The 13,771-nt window shown below is 42.7% G+C and overlaps 1 protein-coding gene across 1 annotated transcript in view; it reads left to right on the top strand.

Annotated features, from left to right (window-relative positions):
* LOC144493068 (transmembrane protein 144-like) overlaps window positions 1–13,771 on the top strand; it is a 116,796-nt gene that overhangs the window by 84,460 nt on the left and 18,565 nt on the right. The window contains exon 10 of the mRNA XM_078211943.1: window positions 9,668–9,787. Coding sequence (XP_078068069.1) covers window positions 9,668–9,787 — 120 coding nt within the window. The remainder of the gene's footprint in view (window positions 1–9,667; window positions 9,788–13,771) is intronic.

The following is a 13,771-nucleotide window of genomic DNA, read 5'->3' as shown; positions in this document are numbered from 1 at the left end:
TAATACCTCAGATATGCTCCGTCACGTGTAAATCCCCTTTTTGGTCCCCAATTGGCCCTACTCCTTTTACTATTTATGTGCCTATAGAAGACTTTGGAATTCCCCTTCATGCTGGCTGCCAGTTTTTTATCATAATTCATTTTCGCTTCTCCTTCCTCCCTTCTGAACCTCTGTACTCAGCCTGGTTCTCAATTGTATTTTCTACCTGACACCTATCATAAGCACACTTGTTCTTTATCTTAATTTCTTTCTCCTTTTTCATCCAGGGCGCTCTGGATTTGTTTGCCCTACCTTTCTCTTTTGAGAGGATATACCTTGATTATGTCCAGACCATTTCTGTTTTGAAGGTAGTCAATTCTTTAGCTACAATTTTTCACGCCAACCTTTCATTCTAGTCTATCTGGCCCAGCTCCATTCTTGACCCACTGAAGTCAGCTCTGCCCCTGTTAATTATTCTCACTCTAGATTTCCCATTGCCTTTTCTACTGTCATGCTAAACTATTAGTTGCCGGTCTATAAACTACATTGAGCAATGTGATTGCCCGCTTTTTGTTCCTTAGTTCTAGCCAAGTTGATTCTGTCAGTACTTGTACCCTCTGGGCATCCCCTTTCTTCAGCACTGCAATACTCTCCTTAACGAATGCCACCACCCCTCCTCCTATTCTCCCTTTCGTATCTTTTCTGAACACCTTGTACCCAGGAATATTTAACCCTCAATCCTGCCCTTCCTTGAGCCAAGTCTCCATTATCTCCACAACATCGTAATCCCACATGGCAACCTGTGCTTGTAATTCATCAATCATATTTGCTATGCTCCATGCATTCACATACATGCAGTACAACCATGATTTAGACTACATTATTTTGTTTCTTACTCCAACTCCCCCCATTAATTTTCTCTGGGCTACTCCTCAGGTTCCCACCCTCATGACAAACTAGTTTGAACCCTCCCAACAGCATAGCAAATCTCGCTCCGAGGATATTAGTCCTGGTCCAGTTAAGGTGTAACTCATCCAGCTTGCATAGGTCCCACCTGCACCAGAACAAGTCCCAATGCCTCAGAAATCCAATGCCCTTCAGCCTACACCAATTCTCCAGCCACACATTTAATTGCTTAGTCCTCCTATTCCTATGCTAATGAGTATGTGACACTGGGAGTAATTGTAAGATCACTGCTCTTGCTGTTTTGTAACTCCCTGAAATCTGCTTTCTGGACCTCATCCCGCTTTGAGCCTGTATCATTGGTACCAATGTGGACCATGACCTCTGGCTGTTCATGTTCCCCAGAAGAATGTCCGTTACGTGACATCCTTGAACCTCGTACCAGGGAGGCAACATACCATCCTGAAGTCACATCTACTGTCTCGGAAACGCCTGTCTGATCTCATGACTATGGAATCCCCTATCACTATTAATCTCCCACTCTTTTGCCTCCCCTTCTGTGCAGCTAAACCACCCATGGTGCCAGAGGCTTGGCTCTGGCTGCACTCCCCGAGGAACCATGGCCCTCACCAGTATCCAAAATGGAAAACCAATGAGTAAGCAAGATTGAATGAAGGGACTCCTGCACTATCTGTCTGGATCTCTTCGACTACCTGGTGGTCATCCATTTCCTCTCTGCCTGCATGCTCTTCACATGTGGTGTGACCACCTCCCTAAACTTACTATCCATGTATTTTCTGCCTCGCGCATGCACAACAGTGACCCAACTGCTGCTGAAGTTCTAAAATCTGGAACTCAATAACACTTCCTGCAGATGTATTCATCTGGGACACATAGTGCTTCCATGACTTCCCACATACCTTAGGATATCTGTTCTAATCCACCAAACTGGCTGCTACACAGTAACTTTAAAAACTATTTATTACAATTAGAATAAGTAGAATAACTTAAATTACACACCAATCAACTTCTTCCCCTGTAGCAAAGTAAGAGCCAGCTACTAGAAGCTGAGGAAAGGTGGAAAACAAACAGATCACCTCCTTCCCTCTTCATCAAACTCCCTCACTCACCAAACTCCAACTTAAGCACTCTAATGAAGCCCAAAACAGCACTCTAGTGCAGACCCTACTGCAAACTATTTAAGTGCTTTCTGCTGCATAAGTGTAAATATGTACTAGTTTGTGCATTTACCATCCTCTGACAACCCGAGAAGTGTGATTAACAATTTAGCTCTGATTCGTAGGTTGGAATTTTACCGGCTCACTTGCCATGGGAATCTGAGCGGACGAGGGTCGGACCATGGGAAGGTCCGTTGACCTTGGGTAGGATTTTGCGGTTTTGGGACAAGCAGGCCATAAAATCCAGCCCATTAAGATTGGTTTTGCATTGTGGACTCGTGCCTGCTGGAACAAGAGATCACACTTTCCTAACTTTATTTGACATGTTAATGATATAGTCAGCAGAGAATTTGGTCCCCATGGTGAAAGATCATTGGGCTAAACTGTTTTAATAGCTTGCTCCTGCTTTTGTTAATTTTTTTTAAAGAAAAAAATGATACACCCTGTGTACAAGTATTTATGCTGGGACACTATTGTTTAGCTTTGTTATCCTATTTACTTTTACACTTACTCAGATGCCAAGCTGTATACTGCAGCAGCAGCTTTTGCTCATCAATTAAGAGCAGCATCAAAAATAGGATCAGACCAATGATATGCAGAAATAAACACGGTCAACATTGCTGTATGATTTATTTTTGTCAGGGGTGGTGACATGTAGGATCCATTCAATCACTTTCCAAAGGACAGCTGCTTTCAAAACCATGACAGAGCTATTACTTCCTAGGTAAAACTTTGGTTCAGTTGGCTCTACATGGCACTATATCATAACATTTGGAGATTCAAGCACAATTAATAATGATTTCAATTTCAGCCCAGCAATCTGAACAAATCTTGGCATCAGTTTTGCCCCTTAGTGTCCCAAGATATGTAGGTTAGGGGGATTGGCGGGGTAAATATGTGGGGTTGTGAGGAAACGGCATGGGTAAGATGCTCTGTTGGAGAGTTGATGCAGTCTCGATGGGCCAAATGGCCTCCTTCTGCATTGTAGGGATTCTGTGATTCTATGAATCAAGACTTCTGCAACAATGGAAAATGCTGAAATTACCACAAAAATAGACCACATTGAATATTGCAATTAAAAATACTGAAGGAAGCTTTCATTCTCAGAGAATGATAGTAAATGGTAATATAGATATGTTACTGAACTGAAAATTGGGCCTGGTCTAATAATCGCAGGTATGAGCTCCAAATCCCACTAGGCAGCTGGGGAATTTAAATTTTGTTAATCAATGAAGCTGGAATAAAAAGGCTAGTTTCAGTAATGGTGACCATCTAACTACCGGATTGCCATAAAACCCAACTGATTCACTAATGTTCCTGAAGAAATCAGCCATCCTCACCCAGTCTGGTCTCATGTGGCACCAAATCCACAGCTCTGTTGAAGTGTGCCCACTCCACTGCCTACTGCAGTGGCCTAACAAGCCACTTAGTTAAGGGTGGTTAGGTAATTATAGGTAGTAAATGCTGACTTTGACAACTATGTCCACTTCCCATGAATTAATATTAAGAAGTCACTTGGTACTGGAAGATTGTATACAGCTAGAAATATGCAAATTAAGTGTTTGATTTATTGGCTCTGTGTGGAAATGTCCCAACACAAGGTGAAAATGAAGAAGTTGCAATCTAGTTATCAATTGCAATTTACCACTGAAAGAAGGAACAGTGAACTGCCACTTCACTAGGTTTCATTCTTGATGGGTAATGCCAAAAAGCAGGGCTTAATATCCACTAGGCTCAGATGATAGAAATTTTGCCTTTGAAATCCCTTCGAAGTTGGACCTGGGGCTTGTCATAGAGGTATACAGACAGAAAGAGGCCCTTCAGCCCATTGCATCTGCACCGGGTCAAAGACAAACCACCCGAATATTCTAGCCCCACTTTCCAGCATTTGGCCCATAGCCTAATATGCCTTGGCATCACAAGTGCACATCTGAATACTTCTTAAATGTTATGAGGATTTTTTCCTCCACCACACTTTCAGTGTTTCCAGACTCCCACCAGTCTTTTGGTGAAAATGTTTTTTCTCACATCCCCTCTAAACTTCCAGCCTCTTACCTTAAATCTATGCCTGCCAGTCATTGATCCCTCCACCAAGGGAAAAGGTTTTCCTATCTACTCTATGTCCGCAATAATTTTATACATAAGAACATAAGAAATAGGAGCAGGAGTAGGCCATCTAGCCCCTCAAGCCTGCTCCGCCATTCAATAAGATCATGGCTGATCTGATAGTGGGTTCAGTTCCACTTACCCGCCTGCTCCCCATAACCCTTAATTCCCTTAATGGTTAAAAATCTATCTATCTGTGACTTAAACACATTTAACGAGGTGGCCTCTACTGCTTCATTGGGCAGAGAATTCCAAAGATTCACTGCCCTCTGGTAGAAGAAGTTCCTCCTCAACTCTGTTCTAAATTGACTCCCCCATATTTTGAGGCTATGCCCCCTAGTTCTTGTTTCCATTGTAAGTGGGAATAACCTCACTGCTTCTACCCTCTCTAGCCCCTTCATTATCTTATATGTCTCTATAAGATCTCCCCTCAACCGTCTAAACTCCAATGAGTACAGGCCCAGTCTACTCAATCTCTCCTCATAAGCTAACCCCCTCATCTCTGGAATCAACCTGGTGAACCTTCTCTGTACCCCCTCCAAATATATCCTTTCTTAAATAAGGGGACCAAAATTGTACACAGTACTCTAGGTGTGGGCCTCACCAGTACCCTGTACAGTTGCAGCATGACCTCCCTGCTTTTATACTCCATCCCTCTCGCGATAAAGGCCAACATTCCATTTGCCTTCTTGATTACCTGCTGCACCTGCAAACTTGAGTTTTTGTGATTCATGCACAAGGACCCCCAGGTCCCTCTGCACAGTAGCATGTTGTAATTTTTCACCGTTTAAATAATAGTCCATTTTACTATTATTCCTTCCAAAGTGGATAACCTCACACTTACCAACGTTATACTCCATCTGCCAGATCCTTGCCCACTCACTTAGCCTATCCAAATCTCTCTGCAGACTCTCTGTGTCCTCCACGCAATTTGCTTTCCCACTCATCTTTGTGTCATCCGCAAACTTTGTTACCCTACACTCAGTCCCCTCCTCCAGATCGTCTATGTATATGGTAAATAGTTGAGGCCCCAGCACCGACCCCTGCGGCACGCCACTAGTCACTGATTGCCAACCGGAAAAGCACCCATTTATTCCGACTCTCTGCTTTCTGTTAGATACAGTAAGAGTTTTAACAACACCAGGTTAAAGTCCAACAGGTTTGTTTGGTAGCAAATACCATTAGCTTTCGGACCGCTGCTCCTTCGTCAGATGGAGTGGAAATCTGCTCTCAAACAGGGCACAGAGACACAAAATTAAGTTACAGAATACTGATTAGAATGCGAATCCCTACAGCCAACCAAGTCTTAAAGATACAGATAATGTGAGTGGAGGGAGCATTAAGCACAGGTTACAGAGATGTGTATTGTCTCCAGACAGGGCAGCCAGTGAGATTCTGCAAGTCCAGGAGACAAGCTGTGGGGGTTACTGATAGTGTGACATAAACCCAACATCCCGGTTTAGGCCGTCCTCATGTGTGCGGAACTTGACTATCAGTTTCTGCTCAGTGACTCTGCGCTGTCGTGTGTCGTGAAGGCTGCCTTGGAGAACGCTTACCCAAAGATCAGAGGCTGAATGCCCGTGACCGCTGAAGTGCTCCCCCACAGAAAGAGAACAGTCTTGCTCTTCGGGTAAGCGTTCTCCAAGGCGGCCTTCACGACACACGACAGCGCAGAGTCACTGAGCAGAAACTGATAGCCAAGTTCCGCACACATGACGGACTAAACCGGGATGTTGGGTTTATGTCACACTATCAGTAATCCCCACAGCTTGCCTCCTGGACTTGCAGAATCTCACTGGCTGCCCTGTCTGGAGACAATACACATCTCTGTAACCTGTGCTTGATGCTCCCTCCACTCACATTGTCTGTATCTTTAAGACCTGGTTGGCTGTAGGGATTCGCATTCTAATCAGTATTTTGTAACTTGATTTTGTGTCTCTGTGTCCTGTTTGAGAGCAGATTTCCACTCCATCTGACGAAGGAGCAGCCCTCCGAAAGCTAATGGTATTTGCTACCAAATAAACCTGTTGGACTTTAACCTGGTGTTGTTAAAACTCTTACTGTGTTTACCCCAGTCCAACGCTGGCATCTCCACATTCTGTTAGATACCCAATCCTCAATCCACGCTAACACTTTACCCCCAATTCCGTGTAACTTTATCTTATGCAGCAGCCTTTTGTGAGGCACCTTACCGCATACCTTCTGGAAATCTAAATACACCACATCCACCAGTTCCCCTCTGTCAACCGCACTTGTTATATCCTCAAAAAATTTCAGTAAATTAGTCAAACATAACTTTCTCTTCATGAATCCATGCTGCGTCTGCTTGATTGAACCATTCTTTTCCAGGTGTCCTGCTATTTCTTCCTTATTGATAGATTCCAGCATTTTTCCAACTACGGATGTTAAGCTAACCGGCCTGTAGTTACCTGCCTTTTGTCTACCTCCTTTTTTAAACAGTGGCGTTACATTAGCTGTTTCCCAATCAGCTGGCACCTCCCCAGAGTCCAGTGAATTTTGATAAATTACAACTAATGCATTTGCTATTTCTTCTGCCGTTTCTTTTAGTACCCTGGGATGCATTCCATCCGGACCAGGGGACTTGTATACCTTTAGTCCCATTAGCCTACCCAGCACTACCTCTTTAGTAATAGTGATCGTTTTAAGGCCCTCACCCCCTACAGTCCCATGACCGTCAATTATTGGTATGCTATTTGTGTCCTCCACTGTGAAGACCGACACAAAAAACTTGTTTAAGGCCTCGGCCATTTCCTCGTTTCCTATTATTAAATCCCCCTTCTCATCTTCTAAGGGATCAACATTTACTTTAGCCACTCTTTTCCATTTTATATATTTGTAAAAACTTTTACTATCAGTTTTTATATTTTGTGCTAGTTTACTTTCATAATCTATCTTTCCTTTCTTTATTGCTTTCTTAGTAGTTCTTTGTTGTTTTTTAAAGCCTTCCCAATCTTCTAGTTTCCCACTAATTTTGGCCACTCTGTATGCATTGGTTTTTAATTTGATACTCTCCTTTATTTCCTTAGTTATCCATGGCTGGTTATCCCTTTTCTTACATTCCTTCTTTTTCACTGGAATATATTTTTGCTGAGTACTAAGAAAAATCTCCTTAAAAATCCTCCACTGTTCCTCAATTGTCTCACCAATTAGTCTGTGTTCCCAGTCTACATTAGCCAACTCCGCCCTCATCCTATTGTAATCCCCCTTGTTCAAACAGAGGACACTGGTTTGGGACCCTACTTTCTCACCCTCCATCTGTATTAGAAATTCAACCATATTGTGATCACTCATTCCAAGAGGATCCCTCACAAGGAAATCATTAATTTTATCTGTCTCATTACACAGGACCAGATCCAAGATAGCTTGCTCCCTCGTAGGTTCTGTAACATACTGTTCGAGGAAACTATCGCGACAGCATTCTAAGAACCCTTCCTCAAGTCCACCGCGTCCGACTTGAGTTGACCAATCAATATGGAGGTTAAAATCCCCCATGATTATTGCTGTTCCATTTTTACATGCATCTGTTATTTGTTTGTTTATAGCCCGCCCCACCTTGAAGTTATTATTTGGGGGCCTATAGACTACGCCCACCAGTGACTTTTTCCCCTTACTATTCCTTATCTCCATCCACATTGATTCCACATTTTGCTCCTTAGAGCCTATATCATCTCTCACTACCGCCCTAATATCCTTAATTAACAGAGCTGCCCCACCTCCTTTTCCTTCCTGTCTATCCTTCCGAATTGTCTGATACCCCTGGATATTTAGTTCCCAGTCCTGGTCACCCTGAAACCACGTTTCTGTAATGTCCACTAGATATACCCATTTGTACTGATTTGTGCCGTCAACTCATTCACTTTGTTTCGAATGCTACGTGCGTTCAGGTAAAGTGTCTTTATGTTAGTCTTTCTTACCTGGACCCGATTTGTTAGTGCATTCCTTTGTTTGCATGCTCTGTCCCTTCCTGTCACAGACTGGTTATTCTTCCCCAGACCATCTCCTTGCACTGTGTTGACCACCTCCCTTCTCATGCTTGTCACCTTTTTTACTCTGCCTGAGGTTAGATTCCTGCCACCTTCTATACTCTCTGTTCTATTACGTGGTCTGGAAACTTTACTAACCTCCCCTGAGCCCTCGGCTCCTTTAACTAATTGAAATCTCAATCAATCTCCTCTGCTCCAAGGAAAACAAACCCAGTCTATCCAATCTCTCTTCATAACTAAAACTCTCCAGCCCACGCAACCTCCTGGTACCCTTTCCAGTGCTATCACATCCATCCTATAATGTAGATTTCAGAATTGCACACAATACTCAAGCTGTGGCCTAACCAATTTCAGCCAACCTCCCTGCTCTTAAACTATATGCCTTGACTAATAAAGGCAAATATACTATATGCCTTCGTAACCACTTTATCCACCTGTCCTACTACTTTAAAGGACTGGTGTACACGCACACCAAGGTCCATGTGATCCGCCATGCTTCCCAGGGTTCTGCCATTCACCATGTATTTCCTTGCCTTTTTCTTCTGCCCAAGTGCATCACCTCACACTTATCTGGAAAAAATTCAATTTGCCACTGATCAGCCCATCTGACCAGCCTGTCTATATCCTACTGTAATCTCTTTTAATATTTACCACCCCATTGATTTTCATATAATCCGCAAATTTACTGATTAGATTCAAGTCTAAATCATTTATATAAACCACAAAACAGCAAAGGCCCCAACAGTGATCCCTGAGAGTCCCCATCGGACACAGTCTTCCAGTCTGGGGTGGCGATCAGGGGTGGGTGGAGAGTGACAGATCTCCCAGTGAACTGTGTGCACACTGTACACAATGCACTGGGAGATCAGGGTGCCTGCGCAATGACGCCCCTAGAGCTCAGCAGCCGGCTTCCTGGCGTGAATAGGCTCCACCCACTCCCCCTGCTGGTGAGAATCACATTTTGCCTCTTTTTTAAATGTCGTATGATTGTGTCTGGGAGTTTGCCCAATAAATGGGCATATTCTCTCCTATTTTCACACTCATTTAGCACTTCGAATTTTTTTGTTAAGATCATCCCCATTAAGTAAACTCCTGGGAATTGAACAGACTGCACCTCCATTGTCTCCCCTAGAGTTTCACTGGTCTCCCATTGGAGTCACAGCAAGTGGCCCGCGGAGCCCCCAAGGAATTTCAGACACTATTTAAATCAGTTTCTTCCTTTTGATTGAAGTATCTTTTTCAATTCAGATTCTACGGTGCACTGAAACAGCCTAGTGGATATGCTTGTCTTTCTTCCTGTTGCGGGCAAAATTCAAACTCCATTTCATTGAAGGTTCATTTGTTTTTCAGTCTGAAGGCCAGTACTAATTCTAATAGATTTTAAAATACACTCACAATACACATCCAAGTGTAACCAATATTGTAACTGGATTGTCTATCAGAATTTTCTTAACAACTTGATTATAAGGATTTTTGTAAAAATATGCTTTCTTTCAGATCTGGACTACGTATTTGCACATTTTAGTGGCATATTTCTCACGAGTACAATCTACTTTGTGATATATTGTGCAATAATGAAGAATAAGCCAAAAGTTTATCCAAAAGTAGTACTGCCAGGTAAGAAGCAGCATGTCATACAAATTATTTTTAATTTAAAATATCTTGTTTGGTAATAGTACATTAACAACATCTAGAACACAATATTTTGTCCTTGATGCAAGTTATTTAGCAAAGGAGATAATAAAACACAATAACTTACATAGTGTCTTTAACCTACTGAAACCTCCCAAGGAGCATTATAAAACAAAATATGACACCAAGCCCTGTAATGCGATATAGGTCAGGTAACCAAGAATTTGGTCAAAGATGTAGGTTTTTAAAAAGTGTCTTGAGGAGGAAAGTGAAGCAGAGAGGAATATGGAGGGAATTCCAGAACTTAGGGTGTAAGCAACTGAAAGCATAGCCACCAATGATGGAAAGATCAGGGATGCTCAAGAGGCCATAATTAGATGAGCACAGATATCTTGGAGGGTCATTAGGAAGATTAGAGCTAGGGAGGGATAAGACCATGGATGGATTTGAAAATAAGGCTGAGAATTCTAAAATCAAGACATTGCTTGACTGAGAACCAATTTAGGTCAACGAGCCCAGGGGTTATAAGGGACCGAGACTTGGTGCGAGTTAAAACACTGGCAGCAAAGCACTGGATAGCTTTGAAATACAGAAGGCAGAATGTGGGAGACCAGTTGACCTATGTTGGAATAGTAGATCTAGAAGTAGCCATGGCATGAATAAGAGTTTCATAAGTGTTATGGAGGTGGAAATAGGTAGTCTCACTGGTGGCATTAATATGTGGATGGAAGCTAATCTTAGGATCAAATGCATAAAGTTGTTTAGTTTAAAACTGTTGCCAGGGAGAGGGATAAAGTAAGACAATGGCTTCAGTTTTCCCAACATTTAATGAGAGGAAATTTCTGCTTATCCTGAATTGGATGTTGGATAAGCAGACCGATAATTTCGCAACAATGGAGAAGTGAGAGAGTTAGTGGTGAGGTAGAGTTGTGTGTCGCAGAGTACATGTGAAAACTAATTCTTTGCTTTTGGATGATATTACCAAGGGGTGTCATGTAGATGCAAAATAGGAGAAGGTCAAGGATGATAGCTCCATAAGGGATACCAGAGATCACAGTGTGGGAGTAGGAAGACAAACCACTGTAAGTGATATTCTGGCTACAGCTAGATAGATAAGAATGGAGCCAAGTTGAGAGCAGTTACAACTAGCTGGATTACAGTGGAGAGTCGGTCAGCCATGTTAAAGGCTGCTAGCAAGCTGAGAAGGACAAGATTGGTTCAATAATGTCCTTTTGGAAAGGAAATCTGCCGTCCTGACCTGGTCTGGCCTACATGTTACTCCAGACTCGCTGCAATGTGGTTGACTGTTAAGTGTCCTCAGATATGGCCTAACAAGCCACTTAGTTGTATGAAACAGCGAAAAAGTCTCAAAGGAATGAAACAGTAGGCGCCACCTGGCATTGACCAGGCAACAGTAAACTCAGCACTCTCGATCCCTTTGTCACAGTCACATGGGATGTCACTTACTGTTGTTTCAGTAATGTGGTGGGGCGGAAACCATATTGGAGCGATTCAAACTTAGAAAAGCAAAATGTTGGTCATATATTTGGGAAGCTGCAACATATTTAAGGATTTTGGAGAAAAAAGGAAAGTTGGAAATGTGGTGGTTGTTTGCAAGGACAATAGGGTCAAGCATTTTTTTGAGGAGAAGGTAATGATATATTTAAGAGGAAAAGGGACAGCACCTGAAGAGAAAGAACTATCAATAATATTGCTTAACATGGAGACCACAAGTGGTCAGCAATTTCATGGGAATAGTGTTGCGGGAGCAGGAGCTGGGTCTCATGAGCTCTAGAGAGGGCACGATGGGAGATAAGGGAGAAACTAAAGAAAGATGTGAGTTCAGGTCTCGGCAGGGATGGCTTTAGAGGACATTTGACCCTGTGAGCTATTGGAAGGGAGGGATGCAGCAGAAGCAGCTGCCTGGTTGATCTCGATTTTGATGACACAGAAATCCATGGGCACTGAACACTTACAGTTGAAGGTGAAGATGGATATAATGGTTATTCTTTATATCCTAATACTAACATCTTCCTTTATCTAAATCAAAATCACCAAAATATTTAATACAAAAAGACAAGGTTGAAATAAACTTAATTACTTCTACAACCCTAGTAAGGTATAAACCTGAATGATTCCTTGAAATATTAAAAAGCTATTGTATATAAAAGATAATACAAAGATAACAACAAAAACAATGAACATTGCAATCCAAATTTCTGAAATTAAAGTATGACATAATGCATAGGAAAATAAACAAAGCACTCTTTTGCTTTCCCTTCATGACTCTCTTGTGCATTTGCCTCACTTAGTTTTCATATGAAGTTCTGACCCAGTGGATGTGTGGATAGTGGTTGACTGCCAATCAAGGAAACTTTAGATGGCCTTGGAAGTCAACCTTCAGCTGTCCTGGGCTTCAGACTGCACCATTTTATCTTATACAGCAGCAGTTTGGGCAGGTTGGCTGGCTGGCCTGGCAAGGGCTCTGGTGAAATGATAGCAGTGTGGCACGAATGCTGTCATCCTGAGAAAGCACAGTACATGCTCTGGCAGGCATTCCGGTGCACAAACATTTGGTTTTTCATACTCATCACCCTTCTGCTGTAGCCTGGACCATCAAAGTCCTCACTTGACTCCTATGTAGCTCAGCTCATGTGCAACCTCTCTCTTTGGTGAGCTGGCACCTTCACTATTCTTTAGTCTGCCCTAGCTACTGCACAGTTGTGTCTGATGTCTCATCGTTTGTAACTTTTGTTTTTATTATAGCTTGGTATCAGTCATTGAACTGGTTGTTGCAACTCTAAGATTGAGTGACAGTGTCTCTTCATCTTCATTGTCTTCCTATTCCTCCTCCAACTGGGAACACTCCAGTTCATGAGTTTTTAAAAATATATTCTTTCACAGGATGTAGATCGCTGGTTACGCCAGCATTTATTACCCATCCCTAATTGTCCTTGAGAAAGTGATGGTGAGCTGCCTTCTTGAACCGTTATAGTTCATGTAACATAGGTGCACCCACAATGCAGCTAGGGAGTGATTTTGCCCCAGTGACAGTGAAGGAACAACAATAGCACCCTACCTTGTGGAACTCTTGCAGTTATGTCCTGGGACCGAGATGGTTGACCTCCAACAACCACAGCCATCTTCCTTTGTGCTAGATATGCATGGTGGTCATCTTCCAGGATTCCATGGACTGGGGAACAGGATTTTAAGACAAATGAGGGGGGATCTCATAGAAACTTATAAAATTCTAACAGGACTAGACAGGGTAGATGCAGGGAGGATGTTCCCGATGGTGGGGGAGTCTAGAACCAGGGGTCACAGTCTGAGGATTCAGGGTAGACCATTTAGGACAGAGATGAGGAGACATTTCTTCACCCAAAGAGTGGTGAGCCTGTGGAATTCATTACCACAGGAAGTAGTTGATGCCAAAACGTTTAATGTATTCAAAGGCGGCTAAATATAGCACTTGAGGCGAATGGGATCAAAGGTTATGGGGAAAAAGCAGGATTAGGCTATTGAGTTGGACGATCAGCCATGATTGTAATGAATGGTGCAGCAGGCTCGAAGGGTCAAATGGCCTCCTCCTGCTCCTATCTTCTATGTTTCTATATGACTCCAACCAGTAGAGTATTTTTTCCCTGATTCCACTCTGCCACACTCAGTCAAATGCTGCCTTGATGCCATGGGTAGAAAGTCACACCTCACCTCTTGAGTTTAACTCTTTTGTCCAGGTCTGGATTAAGGCTGCAATATGGGCAAGAATTGAGTGGTCTTGGCAGAATTCTAATTGAACATCAGTGATCAGATTATTGCTGAGTAAGTGCCAGTTGGTAGCATTGTTGACAATACCTTCCATCGCTTAGCTGATGATCAAGAGTAGTAATTGGCCAGGTTGGATTTGTCCTGCATTTTGTGGACAGGTCATACTGCGCTGTTTTCCACATTGCCAGGTAGATGCTAGTGTTG

Source organism: Mustelus asterias, chromosome 1, assembly GCF_964213995.1.
Source record: "Mustelus asterias chromosome 1, sMusAst1.hap1.1, whole genome shotgun sequence".
In the NCBI taxonomy this organism is placed as follows: domain Eukaryota; kingdom Metazoa; phylum Chordata; class Chondrichthyes; order Carcharhiniformes; family Triakidae; genus Mustelus; species Mustelus asterias.
This window is presented reverse-complemented; position numbering and strand designations above follow the sequence as displayed.